Source organism: Dermochelys coriacea, chromosome 3 (genome assembly GCF_009764565.3).
Source record: "Dermochelys coriacea isolate rDerCor1 chromosome 3, rDerCor1.pri.v4, whole genome shotgun sequence".
Taxonomy (NCBI): domain Eukaryota; kingdom Metazoa; phylum Chordata; order Testudines; family Dermochelyidae; genus Dermochelys; species Dermochelys coriacea.
The window spans coordinates 144,573,873-144,593,576 of NC_050070.1; the positions used below are offsets into that span (position 1 = coordinate 144,573,873).

The 19,704-nt window shown below is 37.5% G+C and overlaps 1 protein-coding gene across 9 annotated transcripts in view; it reads left to right on the forward strand.

Moving 5' to 3' along the window:
• The window catches only part of SPAST (spastin), a 74,570-nt gene that overhangs the window by 699 nt on the left and 54,167 nt on the right, over nucleotides 1-19,704 (forward strand). For 4 of the 9 annotated variants that reach the window (XM_043512285.1, XM_043512287.1, XM_043512286.1 and 1 more), the window contains exons 2-4: nucleotides 4,987-5,073; nucleotides 6,985-7,068; nucleotides 13,269-13,418. In XM_043512285.1, the coding sequence (XP_043368220.1) occupies nucleotides 4,987-5,073; nucleotides 6,985-7,068; nucleotides 13,269-13,418 (321 nt within the window). The remainder of the gene's footprint in view (nucleotides 1-4,986; nucleotides 5,074-6,984; nucleotides 7,069-13,268; nucleotides 13,419-19,704) is intronic. The other 5 variants (XM_038396257.2, XM_038396258.2, XM_038396259.2 and 2 more) reach the window with 5 other exon arrangements.

The following is a 19,704-nucleotide window of genomic DNA, read 5'->3' on the forward strand; positions in this document are numbered from 1 at the left end:
GTGAGGGCTCGCGGGGACCCTGGGGGTGGGGGGCGAGGATGGTGCCTGAGAGTGGGGACGAGCCTCGGCGGGGGGCGGGTGGTATCCTGGGGTAGGGAGGTAGCGAGGCCTGAGTGAATCCAGGGGGGGTCTCTAGCGGTGAGTCCCTTGAACGAGGGGGCTTCTGTTCTTCCCCCATATCGGGGTGTCATGCGCCCCCGCATCCTTGACTCCCGCTGCGTCCTGTCTGTGTGGCACATTAGCTGAAGATCCCTGGGGCGTCTCTGCCGCGGGAAGGTGCTGCTGACAGATGGTCTGTCAGCGGCGGAGGACGTAGATCGAGACCACAGAGGGGTGGCGTGGAGGGAAGATGCCTCTGCAGAAATGGTTGAGTCGTGGAGAATGGCAAGTAAAATTTCTAGCCTGGTGGCAGAGATGTGGAATAATTTGTGGCCAGCAAACTTCAGAAACCTGCTGAGCGTTTCCAATGAGAGAAGGATGAGCTAGAAACAGGCAAAAAAAAAAAAAAAAAAACAACCACCACATTTAAAAGAGTTAAAGCTTAGCGGTGAAATCTTGGCTCAGTGGTACCAAGATTTCAGGCTAGGTGTGTAGCAAGACTAGAGAGCTATTGTAGTTGTTTTTAAAAATGTATATACTGTGCATTTAAATTAAGTGTTCTGTAGGAGATTGAACTTCATGTTAAGGAGGTGTCAACATATAAAATAGCTTCTCCCCACTTTCTGCCTTTTCCCTTTCGTTTTCAGCACCACAACAGTTGGCAGATGCAATAGGTGATCTAGTTTTTAATATATGTGGCACAAGTAGGGTTTTTGTTGGTTTTGGTTTTTTTGGCCAGTAAAAGTATTTGAAATTCAGTCTTTAAATTGTTTGCTTTAATTTTAATTCATAGATACAGATTGGGGGGAAACTTATGGAGTATTCATGTTCAGAACTAAACTGTCACATTATTCATGCCTACACAATTATATTATCAGGGTCTGGCACCATCTTTATAGCATACTCTTAGTTTGCAAATTGTATACATGGTTAAGAAAATCTCTACTCAAGTTTGATATACAAGCTGCCAAATATCAGATAAATTTTTTATAATTTGTACCTTAGCAATTAAACATTGCATTTTCCTTTTAAAATTGTTGCTGAGTCACATAATTATCTTACTTTTGCCCAGGAACTTATAGAACTCTGGGAAACAAGTAATTTTAAAATAAAATACAAGGTTGAGGAAAACTATCGTTTGGTTTAGATTTAAAAACAAAAACAAACAATACCTATTGCCAGTGTATTTGACTTAGACCATCTGCCTGCCTGCAGCAGGACAACCCTGGCAGTGTTCAAAGGGGAGTCCTCTGAGGCAGGGGTACTGTGCTGGGCTTTAAATTCCCCTGGAAACATCCAGCATGTTTTTAAGATGTGAAGACTTAAAGAAACTATGATTATGCGTAGCAGGAAGTAAAAATTGTTTCCCTCTTTAAAATCAAAATAGAGACTTCATACAGACTGCATGCTTTGTAGGCCATGAAAGGGACAGACTTACTTTGGTCTGCTGCAATAACTTGAGAAGGCAGTAGTGGGCTCAGAAAGAAACTGCATGCAGCCTTATTAATATAAAAAGATGTTTGTATGACATAGGACTTGTGAGGGTTCAAGGAAAACTTAGAACTGAAGTTGGTTAAAAATGTTAATGGTAGTAAAGGTGGTGATTACAATGTACTTAAGGGTAGATAAATCTCCAGTTCCGTCAAGCACCTGTTATGGCTTATAATAACTAGTGCTTGCTTTTTTTCAGAACCCTGTTATGGAATTATAGCCTTAACATTTTAAGGAGAAAAAATATAAGAACTAACTTGTTTCTTAAGTTTCATTTTTCCCTTTCCTTCTAACATCCCATCCCTGATGTCCCCTCTTTTAATTGGCATGTTGTATAGTTAGTTTGTCCTAAGCGGCATGGAACTACACAAACAGCCACTCCGATTATGCTGGGGGAGAGAACCACTTATAGTTAAAGGTTTACTTTAGGTTTATTTTTAAATAACAGCACAAATGCTGGAGAAAAAGTAGTAAGTGCCATCTTTCTCTGAGTCCCATAACTTACAAGTAATTTACAACCTGTGCAGACTAGAAACGCTTCAGGTGACCAATACAAATACTTGTGGGATCAGTAGATCTTTCAGAACTTCCTGTAGACCAGTATGATTGTAGCCATTTTTTATTTCAGTTTTAGATGCGTTTCCCAGTTTCTGGTGTCCAGGGAGTAATGGTAGTGCTTTTCTTTATAACTTTGCTCAATTTAGTACTGTGATTCTCAAACCTCTTTATCAAAGTCTTTGCAGTCCATTGAGCAGCATAAAGCCTTCAGGTCTTGCTCTTTTGATGAGGTTGCATTTTAAAATATTACTCCTGCACTTCTAAGATTTTATAGTTATGTTATCAGCGCATGGTGAATAGTAGTTTTAAAAAAAACAAACTACAGCTAATACGAGCAGATATGACTTTCTAGGAGCAGGTCTGTCAAATACAAAGGTGACACTATTGCATCCATTTTCCCAAAAAGGAACCACACTTTAACATTTGGATCTATTAGTTACATGGAAGCATCCATTAGTCTTATAGACATAAAGGGATTTACTTATTAATGTGTGCTGAATCTGTTTTTACTCTTTTTCGGGTGGATTTTGTACAACTTCGTATGTGAAGCGATTTTTGTTATGCATAGTTTGTGGGTCAGTTAAGATTTCTAGACTGTCTCCTGTTAATTTGTGCCCATTTTGTTTTGAAAAGATGTTCGCTTAATTAACATTAAGTAGTTATAATGATACCTAGTTAAGTTATTTCACTTCTAAACTTTTAGACACACTGTAATTGGCTTGTCTTGTCACTTGCAACTACTGTGGCAATGGTTTGAAAAATCCATTCCCTTTTAGGGAACTGCGTGGAGTCAGGGACAGGTGAGTCACCAAATTCTGTAGAATCTGGTTTTTATTTTTTATTAAATAAAATGACTTTTTATAATTGCAGGGATAGTCAGAATCTGGACCTATGTAGTCGCGTCTTCTTAGTTGGCCAGCAGATAGTTCAGTTGTTTGTGTCAATGCCAAAACTTTCCCAGACAGAAGCGGAATGAAATTAACAATATATCTGGGCAGTTTCACAACTTCTCTTCAGAATCTTGTGGTCAGTAGTGAAGCTGACACAGATCTTCTCAAGTTTCATTTGGCATAGTTATAACCAGTGGCAGAGACAGACACTGGAGCTATCTTGAGTAAAGGAGGGGTACGGTAGTAGAGACCCCCATTGTTGGAGAAGCACAGCTGCCCTTAACAGTCAGGAAGCTGGAGATGGAGGGAGAGAGTGAGGTTTCTTACTACTCAAAAGGAAGAAGATGTGAAAGGAGATTTAAAATGTGTATTCGCTAAGTAGCCAGAGCACATGAAGTACAAAGCTTTCAGCTGGGTTCTAGGGACAATGCCTAGATGCTATATTGACTGTTACCGTACCAAATGCTAGATAACAAAAGGTTCCAGTGCAAAATCCTCACTGCTGTTTAGAAATGAGCACTTGGAGAACATATGCTACTTTGCTTACCTTATATTTAAGAAAAGGAGTACTTGTGGCACCTTAGAGACTAACAAATTTATTAGAGCATAAGCTTTCGTGAGCTACAGCTCATTTCATCGGATGCATCCGATGAAGTGAGCTGTAGCTCACGAAAGCCTATGCTCTAATAAATTTGTTAGTCTCTAAGGTGCCACAAGTATTCCTTTTCTTTTTGCGAATACAGACTAACACGGCTGCTACTCTGAAACCTTACATTTAACGTTTCACAAAATCTTTCCTCCCTTTACCCTGACTCTTTTCTGGAGATAACATTACAGTTTGTGACGGCAGATACAGGATAACAATATTTGATACTAATACTTGATTGTTAAGCTTTTTAAATAAAACTTGTGCTAAATAGGACATATTTCTAATTTTCATTATGTGGTTAAATAGGTCATGGAATGTCTCTTTGAATACAGAAAACATACAAGAGGAGAGAGTTAGAGAGTAGAGCTTTAAAACGAATCTGCATTTTTTTGGTATTTCAGTAAATTTTACACTGACAGTATCAGATAGCGTATGTTAAATCCAGGCATGTTTTTGGTAGCCGTCTAAGCTTCACTAAATGGCAATGTTCAGTCACCGCAGTCCTCTCTTCTCCCCTCCTGCCATGTTGTTATCCCAATGATTAGTGCTTCTTGAAGAGGTTGACATTTGTGATATAGATAGTGGTTTTATGGTATGACAGAGTAACCAAAGAGGTTGTTCATTGTGCTCATTTTTTCTTGACTTGAACCTGGGTTGTTAGAAAAGAGAGCCTGGTGTACTAATTTACTGTTTTTCATTGGTTCAAGGGGGGGCTATGCAGAAAGTGGCTGCTTTGAAGCCAATTTTTAAAAATGCCATGCCCTGTAGGTTCACTACAATATAATTTGGGACGCAAGTGTCTTTATGCTTTGTCCATCACTTTAGTGTGTTGATTTTGTCACTTTTTTTCTTTCTGAATGTTTATACCTATTAATGGTAGTTACCCTATGAACATTATATGTAAATGGAAGATTGGGAAAGAGGGGTTTTCCAGTGCGATTGCTTTGTGACTTGACAGCATTCTGTGTCACAGTCCCCCAGTTTCTCCTGTGAATATGCATGGTTAGTCCATTTTCTCCTTCTGGAGCTTTCAAATATTAGGAGGAAAAATGTATGAAAACAAGCAAAAGTGATTGAGACTAGTGCTAAAAAGGCAGGGTTAGCACCTAAAACTATTGTTAACTCTGTCTTTGAAATTGTCCCTTTAAGATGTTTATACAACAGTACTTTGCTCAAATGTGTAGTTTTTCCCCGCATTTGTAATTAAACTCTGCACATTACCCATCTTGCATATCTTGTAGAAACATTCCTTTAATTATAATTTTCTACAGAAAGTAAGGGGCCAATTTCCATTTTAAGCAGGACAAAAGGAACAAGCTGTTGAATGGTATAAGAAAGGAATTGAAGAACTGGAGAAAGGAATAGCCGTCTTAGTTATTGGTCAAGGTAAGACAATTTTTTGTGTGTAAAGTTTATACCTTAGTGATGAATATCACTTCCTGGCATTTTTCTCAGGAAAATGGGAGAGTTAAGCACCATATTTCATTCTTCAAGTAAGTGGTTGGTTTGAACAGTATAGTGGAAAAGCACACGAAGAATATTTCCTAATGCAGCAGACATTCTCTCCAGTGTATGTACACAGATAAGTAATTATCTCCATTTATTTTCTTCGTATAGAAAAAGCATATATATAAAAACAACTGCCACTTGGGTTTTAAGATTAACCCGCTGCTCAAATATTTCTGTTCTAGCTTTCTAATGCCTTAATGTTTTACATCATTGTATTTGCAAATCTTTCCTATGTTAATCTTTCTTGTCTTGCTTTATGAAATAAATTTATTAAGATTGTTCAAAAGCCAAAGCAGTTTTGGCTCATGAAAATGTCCATTTAAAACTTAATACCAAAATGTTCTTAAAGTTAATAAATGGGCATTCCTGTAGCATAAATTCCAACTTGATCCATTTAAGTTGAGGTCTGCGGATTTGTTTGTGTTTTCATTGCTATAGAGTTTTACACTGTGAATATAAATCAACAGTTTGTAGAGGGGTAGGTGGTATTATGTTTGAGAGACTTAAAAATATATTTTTCAGGTAAAGCCATACTATCTAGAAAAACCTGCGTCAGTTCTCAGATATGGTGAATGAACATAAGAACAGCCCTAATGGGTCAGATCAATGGTCCATCTAGCTCAGTATACTGTCTCTGACAGTGGCCAATGACAGATCCTTCAGAGGGAATGAACAGAACAGAGTAATTTCAAGAGGTCCAATCCTGTCTTCTGGCAGTTGGAGGTCTAGGGACACCAGAGCATGCCGTTGCATCCATAATGATCTTGGCTAATAGACATTGAAGGATTTAAATTCATGGAGGATATCTAATTCTGTTTTGAACTCAGTTATACTTTTGGCCTTCACGATATCCCATGGCAACAGATTTCACAGATTGACTGTGCATTGTGTGAAGAAGTACTTCCTTTTCTTTGTTTTAAACCTGTTGCCTTTTAATTTCATTGGTTGACTCTTAGTTCTTTTGTTTGAAGTCCTATAGGATAAATTGGCAGAAATATTTCTTCAGATCATATGAAGTGTATCAAAGAGATCATTAACAGAGTTCCCATGCTTTTCTGCTCACTTAGTAATTTTTTAAAAACTTAAACTTGCTCATCCTTGCAGCAACTATTTGAGAGAAACAACCTCAGAAGACATTTCCTATTTTATCATTTATAGTAAGCATAGTCCTGTACCTGTCCTGTAAAACAGATTTTAGTTAACAATACAGTACTCCCCTTCACTATCAACCTCCAGCAGAGCTATGTTCTCTTTAAGAAGTTAGAGAATCTTTTAAACTGTGAGAGCTCTATTTTAAGGAAGTGGCCATAGTAATGTTTGTAACTCCATTACTGAGGTTTTGAATATGAAGGGACACAGTTAATTCAGTTTAAATTTATCAGTTTTGCCAAAGTGAAATCACTTTAAATTATACCTGCCTCTTGGTTACTCTTCTACATTTTTTTTGATTCTTTACCTTGTTTCACTTTGTTTCCCTCATTGTTGCATACAACCTTCACAAACTAAATGGTAGCATGCACCAGCTTGGCCTGTGGTGTCATAGACATGCACTGCAACACTCGAGTCTTCAGCTTTGTACATAAAGCTTTGTGAAGCAAACAGAGCCAGTTTTGTACAGCATTGTTTTCTTTAACTTAAGATCTTTGACTAAGGTTTAAATTTTATTTCCCTCTCCTCCCTTACCAGAGGGGAGAGGGAAAGGTTAGATGTCCATTTTAGTGAAGGAATTATTTTAGCACTTATAAACATTAACTTGACATATTCCTATATTGATTCTTTCTTCTCAAGGTGATCAGTGTGAACGAGCTCGACGTCTGCAGTCTAAAATGATGACAAATTTGGCTATGGCAAAGGATCGTTTGCAGCTTCTAGGTACCAGTTGCTATTAATAATTTGGGAAGTTGGTATACATAATGACAATGCATTAACTTAAAATATTTTGTTATTTAAAATGAAGAGCAAAAATATTTTTTTTTTAATTCATAGTAGTGTAGTGTGGTGTTTCTCAGTCTTTTCAGGTTGGTGATCCTTACTTGAAGTTTAAAAAAAAAAAAAATTAATGAGCGCCTTACAATTACTATACAAATGCCATAATGCAACTAGATTTGACTTCACAGCCTTAGAAGGTTTTGATCATCCTGGAGTTATCCTGGACACTTTATTTGCTTTGCTTTAGAATTATAACTTTTCAACACCTTTCAACCCTCCAATTGCCTTTTATTACTTTCTGGGGATCGCAGCCCACTGGTTGAATAACACTGTCTTAACGTACTGGATTTCTGCTGGATGAAACTTATAGGTGTACTTTGTTCCGCAGGAAGCGCTCACTACAATTTAAACCAGTTCTATATTATTAATATGGTCATTACATTAACAGTCTGATTCCTGGTATGTACTATAACTGAAGTCATTCAGTCTTATAAATAAGATTAAACAATTTAAAAACTTTAACCTCTGACTTTCATTTGATCATCATCTTCTACTTTAATTGCTAAAGTTAAGACCATTTCATTTCAGGAGCAACATATGGTAAAGTCTGAGCTCTTATAAATGTTATGAAACTCATTGTGATGGATGTGAATACTCTACAAAAACAATAAAAATGACACCTTTGATTGGCAGTAAAATGTTGTGTAATTTTGAGAATGACTCACTTTGTATTAAAAAAAAAAAAAAAAAGTCCTGAAAGTGCTGTTAAATATTCTGTTTAAAAAGATAAAAGAAGTATATTCGATTGGTGATTTGTTTTTCTGAGAGTTTTTGCAGTAGTGGAAGATGACCATTCTGGAAAGCAGCACCGCAAAATGTGTTTGAGCCTGACGCCCTCCCATCTGATTCTCTGCTCAGGCCTCCTTGCTTTCACCTTCAGCATAGGATGCTTGCCTCAAATTACAACCAAACTTCTCCTTGGAGCCTGAAGAAGAGTCAGAGGCATGAATGTCCCTCGCTTCTCTTGGCTCCCATTGCTCTCTGGCTTGATGTAGTGATTATAGCAGGGAAGAAAGTGACTGACTGTCTCTTTCCCTGTCCTCCCATTACCCCTGGTTCTGTGCAGGGATCTGGAGAGGGAATAAGTAGATTCCCTCCCCGGCTGCTATCTCCCTATCCACTCCTGTTTCCTGTTACTGCTTGGATCGGTGCACATTCTTGCCTCAAAACAGCAGCAGCTCGTCAATAGTAAATACTCTCTTGAAGAGGCTAGGGGAAAGCCCACGCAGGAGCCGTCATCTACAGTGATGTAGTTGAGCAGTGAAAACAGAGAAACTAAATGTATGCTGTGCATTCAGGTGTGTAAAGTAAACAAATATTTTAAAATTTGATTTCATTTATAGTCATCTTAGATATAACAAGTAACAATAGGCTTTAAAAAAATTAAAATCACCTCTGTTTCTTCTTAATTGATGGTGTACGTTTTATGTGTGCAATACCTGCTCCTGACGTGCCCCAGTTAGGGTAGTTTGCATAGGTTAGCAAACTGAGTTGAATATTGGCCATGTGTGCCCTTAAATGTATTCCTGTAAAAGAAGATGTTAAAAGAAGATGAAGGCTGCAAAAGCTAAGCACTCAAAAGTCAGGGAATGACATTGAGGGAGTACATGAAATCTTAACATTGCAACTTTTTTTTTGTTTTATTGTAATCTTTAATTACACGTTCTTTGCCTCATTCTGGGTGCAGGCTGAAAGGTGAATGAATGTGGCAGTGGTAAATAACAAATGAGGCAGATGTCCTATAAATTCTTATTTCAGTCTAGTTCAAATCTTTGAAGTAATATTCATGCAAATCTACTGAAGTCATTGCTTTACTTTATTCTATGTAGGTTCTTATGCCTGCCCCATCGCTGTAGTTGAGCACCTTCTCCAGAGTTATACCAGTGTAACTGAGGGGAAAATTTGGATGGGGAGCTGTCCCTTAGTCGTGAAGATCAGAATCATGCCTAAAATACTTTAAAAGTGTTTAACTTGTGTAGACTTTAATTCTATCATTAATTTTAATGTGAAGCAATTATATCGTTGGGTGACATCAGTTATACTGTTTGTTACCCTTCTTCACTTCTGTTTTAAATTTAAAATGTTGCACCCTTGCTTTTGTCACTTCTGTCATTCATCCTGCATACTTAATAAGGCAACATTAGTGTGGAGATACGTGATAATGTAACTCAAATGTATACTGTAATGCAGATGCACAAGGGGTCTCGGATAAGGTTGCATGTGCAACTGTCATGAGGGCTTCACTTTATGATCTTAGGCCCCCATTCCTGCAATTAGATCAGTTCTGACAGACCCTTGCATCGATGAGGAGACCCATTAAAGTCAGTGGAGCTCTATGCTTGCTGAGGGTCTGCCTGCATAGATCCAGTTGTAAGATCTGGGACTATGTTGTTTTTTCCATAGTAGAATAGTAGTCTTTTAGAATTTCCCAAATTCTTAAAAACAAATAAATAAATAAAAATAGTCCTTCAAAATGACACCTACTTTTAAATCTTTTGTCTGACCCAGTGAGAGCTACCAAATGTTTTACTCTGTCTATGGTAGAGTTAGACACAGACACTGGCTGAAACTCAATTCAGATGTGATGGAAGTGATGTTGGTAGTATAAGGAAAATAACCGATAATGACACCGATTACATCTGTCCCTTTTAAGAGTGTGTCCAACATTTGTTTGCATTTGTCTCTCTAGGTAGTTTTGCATCCCTATCTGCTGTTTAAGCAATCATATAGAAGCATTGACTGTTATAGCCTTTTTTCACATGTTTGGCCAGGAGGCTGAGACCATTTATTCTGGATGTGGGTTGTGCAACTGTGATCCATGCCTTTGTTTTGAGATTAGATTACTTTTGGGCACTCTATTTAAGAGGTGACACCTTCAGTCTACTTGGAAACTGGAGCTAGTGCAGAATGTCTCTTTTTACCTGCATTTATCACTGTAATGGCTGTCTAGGATATCTCGTTAGGCTAGATGCTGAGTTTACAGATTATTGTATTTTGGGTTAGGATACATGGCTGCAAATTACATGTGATAAGGAGTCGGGGAACTTTGTGTCTAGGAATGGCAGGCAATGCACAATTATTCAGGAGGAAAAGTAGACCTGAAGGCTTTGAAGATCTTCATAAACCTGGCATCCCAAATGATGATCCTAATTCAGTTGACAATCAGACCATTGTATTCTGCATAAGCAGAGGCACAGGAGAGATTTTCCTGTTTTGGGAAACTGTAGGTTTGGAATTGGGCAGTGTCATATAAGACATTGCTTGATGTCCCCTACCTTGCAGGAATGATAAAATTGGAGACTGACTGCTTTGACTGCAAGAACTGTCTCTGAATTAGGAGGTGATGGATCAGATCTTCCTCTAGGGGGAAATGCTGTAGGATCCTACTCATCCCAGCTCTGACTAACAAGATATTGGTGGTGTGTGACATCAAGAAGGCACCTGCACCGGCAAGGGGTGTTGTCTCCATTCACTGCAGAAAGATTGCTTGTCTTCCCACCAACACCCCCTTTAGCAGAGACCCTGGCCAAGTTCAGGCACAAAAGTTCAGTGATTTAGTCATTCCCTACCGAGTGAAACAAATGCTTCCCTGTCTTGTGATGGCACTGGCTACTTGCTTCTTCTGTACAGCTTTTTTATTTACGCTTAATATATTTGTTCATAGATAGGAAATGTACAAGAACAGAGCTTCAAGAATTATGAAGCTGAAAAAATTGGGTGGCTGATACATACATAGAGAATAAATTTTACTTTCATAGGAGTCAGAGCTGTGTTACCAAAATGAGAAGAAATTAGAAGCAGTTTACTGTATCTGACAGGATGAGCAAAGAGTTTATTAATTAAACTTGATGTACAATGAAAGCTGGTCACAAGGAAAAAGTAAACTGCAGTTTTTGTTGAATTTTAAGAAGCTTTATCAGAATAATACATCAGAGAGATTCTTCTGTCAAGTGCTTTTTAACTCCTTTTGTTTGGGAGTGAACACTTTTTAAAATGGGAAGGGGAAATCTCCCAGGAGGAAAGCTATTAATTTCTAGGGAGTGGCAGGAGGGAGAAGAGTTCTCTCATTTATCTAGTGGAAACGTATGGTTTTTAAGGGATTCCATAACTATACTGACTCTAAAGGAAGAGAACTGCAGTACAGTACTTGCACTGTTATTTCATGTATGTTGTTAAGAGGCAGAGAATAGTATACTTTCTCTAGTGCTGTGAATTTCTTTTCTGTTCAATTTTCAGTTGGGAAAACTTTTTGTTAATTCCAAATGAAAACACTTTAACTTTGTCTCAAATTCTGGAAGCTACAACAAAATGCTTAGGATCAGGTTGTCTGTCTGGTAGAAGTGTAGGGATCAGCTGGTATAGACCAACTAATATTTTGGAGAGCTTGGCATGAGGGGGCCATAGGAGAAGAGGGATCTTAAACCATACCTTAAATATTAGCTCAAATGAAAGTGGCTACTTTCTCTTTGAACACACCCCCTGCCCTCCCAAAAAGGGGGGGTTGTATCCTATTATGGGGTGTTAAATGTGGAATCTTAAACTGTGTATATATTGTGTATGTGTAGAGAATATATATACATGCACTTATTTTAAATTAGTGGATCCCCCTGCCAGTAATATGTCTTTTAAAAATGACTGCCTATGTCCATACAAAGGGAAAAGTTGTGTCCAAAGTTCTAATTGTGTGTTCTGACACATGTCTTTTTCCCAGTATAGACAGGCCTTAAGGCAAAATGGAACAAGTGGGTAGCAAACAACTGGAAGGAGTTGGGAAACAGTAATAAGAATTGATTATATAGGCAAAATAAGTTTAAAAATTAGCTGTCCCTTCTGGCACTACACCTAATTGTCTGTCTGACAGTTTATTTTAGGCATTGTAGTAGGGGTGGCTTGTTTTTATTTTTTTATTTTTTAGAGACATGAAGGTTAGTGGCTTTTCATATTGGTTCAGGGAAGGTGTTGCATGTATAAAGATGGAGTCAAATTACATTTTTCTATTTTATTTGGGTTTTAATAATTTGCTCATCACCATGGTAACTGAGCACAAATGTATTTCTGGGGAAAGCTAACATGGGTGATTGAGACTGGCTATATCAACAGAGCAGGAGAACTGGGAAAGTAGATAAGTAGGGAGGGGCAAAGTTGTGAAGGGCCTTAACAGCAAGGATCAAAAGTTTGTATCTATTGCAGTGAAGAAAGGGGAACCATGGAATGACTTAGTGATGCATTATCAAGAATATATATATATATTTTTAACTTGTGGAGTTGAGGGAAGGCTCCTGTCAAAGTAGTATATATTGACTTATTTGTTTTATTCACTTTCAATAGCTTAGTTATGTTGTGCCATCCTTTTTTTGTGGCAAAGTTCCTTCCCCTTAATCTTAAATTATTTTCAGTAACATCTGAATGTGTTTCATGAAGTTACTTTTGACTTGGTCAGAAACAAGGGTGTTTCACTGTGTGTGTGTGTGTGTGTGTGTGTGTGTGTGTGTTTTAAATTGCACGCAACCTCCTAAGAAGCGAACTCTACAAACTTCAATTCCTATTTTCAAATCCTGAAGTCACCTACCTCATTTGAGTACTAAAATCTGTCAAACAAGTTTTGTTTATTACAGATGCATTAAGTGTAAAATGTGGGTGAGCCACTTCTTATGTGAAAGAGTGCTTGCAAATGGTCAGCACAAGCTCGTAATGGAAGACTTCCAGGAACAGAATTTCCTACAAATCCCACTTTGTCAAAAAGAGTCAAGATAATAAATCCTGTGCAGTTCCTTTGGCAAAAAATCCTCTTAGTGATTTTTTTTTTATGGTTACTTTTAACTAATTCAAGAATTGACTGCCAGTTTAAAACTGCTTTCATAGATTTGTACTTCATATACACAGATTTTTTTTTTTTTTTTAGGTTCACGAAGTAGTTAGCATAAATAGAAATATCCCTTTTATCTTTGACCCTTACATCAAGTATATGGAAGCTGACGTTGTCATTTCTATGTGATCAGCATACATTAATTTCATTGGTTCATTTTTTTGTTTTTTATTTGTTTATTTTGTCCTTTTTCCCCCTCTGTTTGTTTGTTGCATAGAGAAGCTGCAGGCAGTTTTGCAAATTCCCAAGCCGCAAATGGAGGTCTATAATGACAGTACTAACCTGGCATGCCGCAATGGACATCTCCAGTCAGGTGGGTTTGGTTTCACCAGCACCGAATTAATCAGGGGATGTCTGTCAGTTTCTGGTACGTTGCAAGGAAAATACGCTGAATTTCCTGGCCCCATATTAATTTGTCAAAACTTGTATGTTTCTATTTTAAAGGTTTTGTAGAAATACATTCCATCCTCATAAAGCTCTTTGTTAATGCAGTTTGTTATATTGCAGTATTTGGTTCTCTCTCAAAACAGCTCTCCTTCTTTGTTGTTCCTTTTTCAGGGTTTTCAAAAAGTTAGCATCCAAAAGAGTTTACCTTAATGTGCTTTGATCTAGCTCTGTTTCAAAGAGGACTAGATCAAAGTGCATTAATGAACTGTTAATGCACGTCAGCAGGATCCAAGCAGACAGTTAGTCCACAGCAGGCTAGTGCAGGGTAGAGTCACACACCAGTTTTGCCATAAACTAAATGTTTGTGTAGACAAGCCCAAAAGACAGGATTCCAAAAACACTTTTCTTTTGGCTGTGTATTTAAAGAGATTAACATGATCATACTTTAAAGTTTAAATGTTAGCTCTTGATTTCTGGGATTTCCTATTAGAAGTTATTTATTGTAGTCATAATCAGCATAAGATGTTCTTGGAAAAAGCCTTTATTTGATTTTTATGTTTTTAATATAGGACAGTTAAAGCAACCTAATGTGAGTTCAGATCGATACCTAAGTGTCAGTTTGTGCTTTTTAATAGATTTTATATTTTCTGCTCTTAAAGTAACATTTGCCATTTTTAACTAAGTTTTCAGTTAGAGAAGGTTTTTTTTCTCCTTTTTTTTTTTTCTCCCAAGTGAAGGTACCAAGAATACACTTTTTGGTGACAATTTAGTATTTCCAGTTCAGGTGCTACACACGAAGCAAAAAGTTTCCTGAATTTCATAAACTGTTAAGAATTAAAAGGATGTTTAAAGCCAACAATATGATGTAATCAGAACTATAAACCCAATTTATTCGTACACGAGCAGTGCAGACTAATCATATTAAGTAAAATACGGTTAAACACCAATGGAATTAACAAAACTCAGCTACAGAACGCAGAGCTCGGCAATCTTAGAATAGTATGCAATCAGTCCTTAAAGTGACTGTCAACTTGAAATCTAGTCAGTTGAGTTTAAAAAAAAAAAAAAAAAAAAAAGTAGCTTTCAGCAATTCACTTGCCTTTGAATGCCCAAACTACTATTCTAACTATATGGCCACTTTTTTTTATATCAATAGAACTCTTCCCTTATGGCTTCATAAGATACAAAAACAAACAAGGAAACAATTAAACTAATTACACATGTTCAGACACACAAAATAATTAAAACAAATATATTGTTTTCTGGAATTTTTCTGTTAGATTAGTTTTTGGTTTTGCTTGGCATGATGATGGGTTTTTTTTAGAAGTCTGCATTTTTATTTTAAGTTGACATTTAAGCAAAGCTTCATAACTAAATCAAGCTTAAGAACTGATAATTTTATTGGGCCATTTCATACTTGAGTTGTCTGCATCCAGATGGCTCCAAATTTAAATACATACACACAACCCAACCTTTGAAAAAACATAGGCTGCTTTCTCTTTCAAGTGCTCCATTTCTGTGTGGCTTTTTTGCTCAGTTCTTTACACTAGTTTTTCTAATGTGGATAGCCCAGGAAAAGGTTTAATAACTAGGCAGTCTTTAATTTTGGCAAGAAACAATTCTAGCACTCGCTTGCTTTTTTTCAAAGGTTCCCCACATAAGTACAAATTCTCTCCTGTCCTTCAAGGCAGGAATCAAACAGGAGGAGTCTGCTTCTTCTGCAGTAGGGTCGTCTTATTTTAAGAACAAGTACATTTTTCTCTCATCATAGGTACTACCATAAATTAAAAGTTGTGGAGGACTGCAGAATTGCACTGGCTTTCCACATTGGGCTTAAAGCCTCTATGAAGAAAAATAACAGTTCACAGTCTAAAAACTCTTATTCTAATAAGGCATTTTAATAGAAATGAAATGTTTGTTCCATTCTTTGACTTTCAGAAACTGTTATCTAAGGTACTTGCATGACATCCATTGCTCTAGTATTATTGCCTCCCAACCCTCAATGTAGTTATCCTCTGAACATTCCTGTGAGGTATGGAAGTATTATATCTCCATTTTACAAATGGGAACTGAGCCACAGGGAATGTGACTTACCTAAGGTGGCACATAGGAAGTCTGTGGTGGAACAGAAGCTTGAACCCAGGTCACCCCAGTCCTGGGATAGTACCCCTAGCCATTGGATCTTCCTTTCTCTTATTTCTGTTTATATACATCTCTCTCGCATTCACCAGCTACTCAGATAACTCATACTGTGAACAACAAGGTTTAATTAAAATCAATGGATATTTTTCCACCCAAGGCTGCTGAAAATGGAGAAATGTTTTGCTACAGATTTGAGCTGGTAAATTATGTCCTTGCTGGATACTTACACTTAAAGAAAAAACATTGTCAAGAGAAAAGCTACATGGTCAAATTTCAGGATTAGTGGATTATTCGTACAGATTCACACTCCCCACTTCTTCAGAGTCTTTTGTAAAGAAATTTCTGAAGTAGTGAAGGGTAACTGAGTCACTCTCTTCTGTAATTCAGAACATTATATGAGCAGTGGCAGAGGTAGATAATGGAAAGCCTCACCAGGTAACAAGACCTGGACTAACTGATTAGGGTAGATAGGGTAAAGTAATGGAGGCATTTTCTCTTCTTCCTCTCCTGTCCCTCCCCACCCCCCAACTCCTGGCAGCAACTAGGAGGCTGTAGGAAGGGACAAAGATAGTTACTTCTCCCTCTACAGCAAGAGGGATGCTTCAAATTTATCAGACCTCCACTACCCACAGGCTGAACTGAATACAGTATGCCCAAATAGGATATAGAATGAGACAGAGTGAGAGAGAGGTATCCAAATATGTTGCTGCTTCCTGGTATCTGGGCTTTTCATTAGACTGTTGCTTCTTGACCTTGCTGGAGGGGACACCACCCTTGTCCTTGTATCTGTCTGTCTAGACGTCTGGTAAATTTTTCAAGTTCTGTTGGTAAGGATAAGGTGGTGCTTATTGTCTTGTCTTGCATTCTTTGTAAACCTACTGTCTTTAGTCTGTTAATCATCCTGCCAGCATCCTTCTCGCACATGCCCTTCCGTCACAACAAGAACACAAGTGAAATGTTAATTAAAAAGTGCTTTGACTTTAGGACATCTGGCTTTTTTCAGTTGCCGCTATTAGAGTGGGTCAAAGCCAAACACCTTCCAAGGCCCATTTTCTGTCTAAATAGATGTCTGCATTTCTCATGGCTATTCTTTGGCGGGCCTGTATCATCAAGGTTTTTCTTTTCAAAAAGAAATTATTCTTCTGATTCAGTCTTTAAACTCTGTGGCAGAACCCATTTCTGACACTCACCTCCCAGGCCAAATACCCCCAATGTATATTCAGATGTCTCTACTTTTCATTTTGAAAATTTGGTCTCTTGGATTTTTATAAAACTATTTACGATTGTGACACTGATGTCTTGTCTCTTATTTGTGCAGCTAGTCATTTATAGATGCATCTGTGGAGCTCTCTAGAATGTAGAAGTGAGTAGTCTTGTGACAAAACTTACTTCTGGAGAATAAGTTACTTAATGTACCTCCTGTTCTTGTCTTTAGACTAGATTCGAACAAACCTACCCCCATTGTTCCATTGTGATAGATATACTTAGTAATAAAAAATGGAGGCCGTAGAGGTGACTTTGTAACTTCTGGCAAGGGCAGGCACAAGTCTTTAACAAGTCTTCGTAGTTTTATTTTAATATGAATCGTTACGTGATGTATGCTTCAGTAGCAATTCATTGGTATATTGCAGTATTCCTAATGTACTTACTTTTTGCCTTTCTCCTGGGTCTCAAACTATGCTGAAATTGACTTTAAACATTGAGTACATCAAGAACAATTGGATAAAATACTGTACAGATCTATGTTGGTACAGTGTTAGTGATACAATACCACAGTTTGGGTATTCGGCGTTGTGGTTTTAGCTTACGTTTGAAAAGGTTTGCCAGTATAGGTATACAGATAGAGATATATTGGCAAGCCACCTACTGGAGAGGCACCTTTTACTGTATAGCTTAAACTAGTTCCCCAAACTGAGTAAGCAATTTAAAAAAAAAAAAAAAAAAAGACTCTCTTTTGGCAGGGGGCCAGTATAGGCAAAACTAGGGCTTTTGCTGGCATAGCTTCTTCAGTCAGGGAGGAATTCACATCAACATAGCTGTGCTGGCAAAACTGTTACATCTAGACCAGGCCTTAGTAGATTTTTAACTTAAAGAGAAGTTCAGGGAATTGAGCAGTTCCTGCATTTGTCCTTTAATTTTAAATGGATGTTGCTGAAATATCTGAGTGTGGATTTACTGAATGGGAATATTTGATTGTGACTATTCAGTGAAAGCTCTTCCAAGTGAATAAGGAATTAATAACTGAGTGATTTGATAATCTTGTATTTGGTGCCCAGATACCAGTGTGATGGGTGGATCAAAACATAAATGTAAACAATCATTAAGATCTCTTTTTTAAATGGAAATGGATTGCACAGTCATGATTTTGTTAGCAATTCTAGTGCAACTCTGCTGACTCACGGATCTTAAATCTGACTAAAACTTTTTTCCTGTGGTTTGACATAATAAACTTTTCAAGCATAAACAGCCTTTCAAGAACTATCTTTTAACCAACTTTCAAAAGCGCAAAAGTTGGGTTTATTCTTTTTTGGAATGAGCGAATTACCTTTTTTAATAGGAAAGCTGAATAACGCATTTAAAGTGAACATTGGAATAGTCTTTCTAATCCAATACTACTTTTTGTTCTCCAATTTTTAATATTGTCAAGCTTGGTAATTCAACTGCATATTTCATTGGCAGAGTGTATAAAAAGCTTATATCGTATTCAGACTGCTTCCTCATACAGTGGAGTTTGGAATCTGGGACCTTTGTTCTCCATTTCATTGTGGTGAAAGCAACTGCTTCTTTGGCAATCCTTAGACCAAAATTTGGCTGACTGCTTATTTAGGCTGAGGGTGGATGGGCTGCATGTATGTATATTACAGACTGCAAAAGGCCTTTATACCCTGATTGTTGCAACTTAAATTTTCAGCGTTAGGGCTGTATGAGGTACAAACAAGTAGCAAAAACACAGGATATACAGAAACAAAGCAGAGTGGAGACTTTATCATTGGCATAATTACTGAATTGGGTTAACTAGGCCAATATATTACACAGCCAAAAGAAAAGGAGTACTTGTAGCACCTTAGAGACTAACAAATTTTATTTGAGCATAAGCTTTCATGAGCTACAGCTCACTTCATTAACAAATAAATTTGTTAGTCTCTAAGGTGCCACAAGTACTCCTTTTTTTCTTTTTGCGAATACAGACTCACACGGCTGCTACTCTGAAATCTATATTACACAGGTGATTCAAATTCCAAATTGAAGCCAGGCTATCGGGTGTCTCATTCTTGAAATTTAGATATAAAAACTTGTAGTTCTTTATACACCAATTCAACCTTGCCAAAGCATCTCTAGATGCTGAGACTTCTTTAAGTCTATCATCCTGAAGAGATGATGTGACAGTGTATCCATGCAGATTTTTGGCTTGCAAAGTATCACTTTTGACCACAGCGCAAAAATCAGCCTTGTGTTAGTTTTCTTTTTAAAAACTGCTTGTGACTTTAGGAATATTCACAAGTATGCAGGAAAATGTATCTGTTTAGGATGTGATATTTTATAGAGGTAAACACAAGAAACTGAAGTACTGTTCTGCAAAAGATGCATATCACAGTATTGCCAACCCCAAGAATAAAAAATTCATTGGAAATTGGCTTAAATCATGAGATCTAAATAAATTGCTTTTTTGTATATTCTTTGAGGTTTTAGGCAGTCCCTTCCTCCCAAATTTGTGTTGAAATCTGTGATATGGTCACACTTCAGGGAATATCTACACTGCAGTGAGAAGCATGTCCGCAGCCGGCTAGCTTTGATCAAGTCAGATTGAATAACAATAGTAGTGAAACTGGTGGCATGGGCTAGGCACTGAAGCAGATACTTGGCATCCCAGAACCTGTGCTGCTATAACTGCACGGCTCTTCTTATTCAAGCTGGCTAGCTGCTTTAATGCTGGAAATGTGCAATTAATAGGTGCAGAAAATTACTTTTGGACCTCTTAATGTCCTGAATGGTGGCATGAAAGTTACTGTATAAAAAATGTGAACCTGAGCAGCTTGTGGTTTTCTGGAGACAAAAGTAGATAGATCCAATTTTATGCCCCATTCCCTCTGCCCAAATCCTCCTCCTCCTGCCTTTGTTATATT